The sequence below is a fragment of the Otolemur garnettii genome, unplaced genomic scaffold, assembly GCF_000181295.1.
Source record: "Otolemur garnettii isolate 467f Iridium unplaced genomic scaffold, OtoGar3 scaffold00066, whole genome shotgun sequence".
NCBI lineage: Eukaryota > Metazoa > Chordata > Mammalia > Primates > Galagidae > Otolemur > Otolemur garnettii.
In genome coordinates, this window is record NW_003852461.1 from 234,407 (window position 1) to 237,661 (window position 3,255).

The window sequence follows — 3,255 nt, forward strand, 5'->3', positions numbered from 1 at the left end:
GCCTCCCAGAGTGCTCAGACTGCAGGCCTGAGCCACTGCACTTGGCCTAATAATGATCTTTAAAAATTTTCCTAGCATGGGCAGTGCCTATGGCTCAAAGGAGTAGGATGCCAGCCCCATATGCTGGAGGTGGCGGGTTCAAACCCAGACCTGGCCAAAAACTGCAAAAGAAAAAAAAAATCTTTTCCCAACACACCTAAGATCCTCTCACGGCACCCTAGGGTGCCACAGCACACCAGTTGAAAAGCACTGGTATAAGTGTACAAGTCAGGGTGTGACTGTGTCTGCGGTGCCTGCCCGGTGTGTACCTGCCTCTACCTACGTGCACCTGTGTCTGTGTCCATGTCAGTGTGTGTCGGTACTGTGTATACCTGCACCTGTCTGTGCCCTCATCTGTCCTGAGGTCACTGAGGTGCTGGAGAGGAAAAGAAAGAGCCACCTTCCGTGTTACTCAGATGATGGCAAGGAGGGCGGCATGGCTGGGCTTGCACATACCCATGGTGGCGGAGAAGATGACGATGCCCAGCACGTTCATGCCGTCGCTGGTGCCAGGCTCCGCCTTGTACACGACTTCAGGCGGTGGTGTCAGGTCCAGGGCGAAGTTCTGCACTCGAGAGCCGTTCTCCTCCTGGACCCCGTAGATGAGGATCCGGCGAGGAGGGGTCTCCTCCCGTGCCACCTTGGGGGTCTTGACAACCGGGGTGGTCTTGGTGCGGTACTACTGGGCGACACCCCAACCAGGAGGGAGATATGGTCAAGTGTGGTTATTAATATCAGCAGCAACAATTGCATCCTGAAAGCACATTTGTATCCACTCTTATCCTATCGGAGGGAGTGACAATAAGCGTGTGAGCTAGGCAGGGCTTATCGTCAATATTTTACCAACAAGGAGTTGACAGTCCCTCCGCCATCTCTGTGCTACCCAGCCTGCCTTCCTCATGCCCTCATCCCTTCTCCTGTTCATGCACAGAGCCATCTGGGTCTTCTCTAGCCACCTGTCCATCTCCTCATCACCTGAATAGTGCTCCATTCACCCACCTGGACCCTCCCAACTGTCCATTATCCATCCACCTAAGGTCAGCCAGCCTGCCCTCCACTGGATGGAAACTCAGAACTTCTCCTAAAAGGCTCAGCCTTCTAGATAAGGTGAATCCAGCTGCCTGCCCTTCCCTCCGCCCTCAGGGCATTCCTCTCCCCCTCATTCCTCAGGTATTAGGAGCCCAAATAAGGGAGCCTCCTGTCTTCCCAAATATCACAGCATCAGTAAGTTAAGTCTTCGAGAGAAAGGAAGGAACCACTAGAGAAATACACAGACCTAAAATCTCTGTGCGTTTTCCTCATCTGTAAAATGGGATCCTAGTTAATCTACGTAGTAGCCACCTCACTGATTAAACGAGACATATATATATCTCTGTATGAAGTGCTTACAACTGTTCCTGACACCTGGCAAGTCCTACGCAAGCTTTACTTTATCATCATCACCATCCCAATGCCGAAACTCTGTGCTGGTTGCTGGAGACAAAAAAAGTGAATTAGACATGATTTCTGCTCTGAGAGCCTTGGAGAAGGAGTGACTAACTGTCCCAAAGTGTCAGCTTCCCAACGATGGGAACACTTGACTTGGGTCTTGAAGGACAGGTAGGAATTTGCCAAAAGAAAAAGGGCATTCCAAACAGGTATGAAGCAGAGTGATGTTTTCTGTCTGCCTTGTGTCTTCAATAATTCCCATCACAAGTGGAATAAAATCCAGACTCCCTCGGGTGGGTGGACATGTGGGTAACTTAAGGGAAGAGTCATATCTTGATGTGCTTGCATTGCTAGAAATAATGATTTACTAAGTTTAAAATCAATTTTCAATTGTTTATGATAAGCTAGGAATTGAAGTAAGAAAATGATGGTGGATGATGGGCAAAAGGGAAAAGGGATAGGAGAGAAGTGGATCAGAGAACAGCATGCACGCTTTCAGACTGCAACAGCAGTACCGGGAGCTCCAACTCTGTTGCAGTGTGACACCCTGAAGCCTGGCATTTTCGAACAGAGAAATGGTCTTGCCAGAGTTTCACTCCTCTTCCAGTATGACTTGGCTCAGAGGTCACTGAGCACTGAGAGAGGCTCGAGCAGGGCTGCCCTCTCTGGGAGAGTGAGTGCATTTGGGGAGTTAGGAAAACAGTGAGGGAGTGTAGAACACGCTGGAGACAGGGGAGGCCCCTAAATTTTGTTAAGAGAGAAAAGGTCTGTCAGGGAGATAAGGAGGAAAATGCCTCCTTTCTTCTGCTTTTTCAGCATTGGCAGTAGTACCAGCTTGTCTGCCCACGAGTCTTCCTGGGGGTTTAATCACCACTCTTGAGATCTCTGTGTGGTCTGATTGGGGTCTGCTTTGACATCCTGCTCCTGGACTGTGTTCCCTGTCCCATGCTCTGTGTTAAGATCATAAATAACTTCTTCGACTAATAAAAGTCAGAGGTAAATCCGTCTAATTAAAATAGTTAAAGAAATAGTTTGGGTAGAAAACGCAAGCCCAGCCAGAACCATCACATAAGGGTTTAGGCTTCCCCTGTTAGACTGATGGTTAATCAGGAATGTGCGTAATAAATACGGAGCTAGCCCAGAGTTAGGGGGCTTTTTGCTGGTCCTCATGTTTGGAGGTGGAAGGTTCCCCAGGCCTGCTTTTTAAACTTTTTTCTTGTGCCTTTGACTCCTTATTTTCCCCTCATCCTCTTGTCACCGCCAGTCACTGGGAAAGAACCCACAGTGTAGTTTGGGCCTAGTCTCCAACACCCTCGCCTAGCATTCAGGGCCCTTCGCAATCTGGCTCATTTCATAGGTTAAGAAGAGCTAAGATGTCAGGAGAGAGATGCAGTGATTTGCAAAAGCTTTCACAACACCTTATTTTGAAGGCTTCTCTCCAATTCTACGTCATTCCCTTTGTGTTCCCAGGATCAACACAGGGCCTGGCACAGGGAAGAGGTTCAGGAAATGCCTGCTGGATTGAGTCAACTGACTCGTGAGCATTTTAGAAGGGAAAATAGAATCTGAAATTATCAGAAGCACAAAGACTGATGTACAAGGATGTTTACCACAATACGTAAATATCTTCCCCGGCACAGTGGCTCATGCCTGTAGTCCTAGCACTTTGAGAGGCTGAGGCAGGAGGATCACTTAAGGCCAGGAGTTCAAAACTGGTCTGATCTATATAGTGAGACCCTATCTCTACAAAAAATTTTAAAATTGGCTAGGTTTTGTGGTGGGTGCCTA

At 48.5% G+C, this 3,255-nt stretch overlaps 1 protein-coding gene across 3 annotated transcripts in view; it reads right to left on the reverse strand.

The window, feature by feature from the left end:
- SLC1A7 (solute carrier family 1 member 7) overlaps positions 1–3,255 on the reverse strand; it is a 49,412-nt gene that overhangs the window by 8,169 nt on the left and 37,988 nt on the right. For all 3 annotated transcript variants that reach the window (XR_001161434.2, XM_003793101.3, XM_003793100.3), the window contains one exon: positions 496–718. Coding sequence is in view for 2 of the 3 variants with exons in the window: in XM_003793101.3 (XP_003793149.1) it covers positions 496–718 (223 nt within the window). In the remaining variant the exon portion in view is untranslated. The remainder of the gene's footprint in view (positions 1–495; positions 719–3,255) is intronic.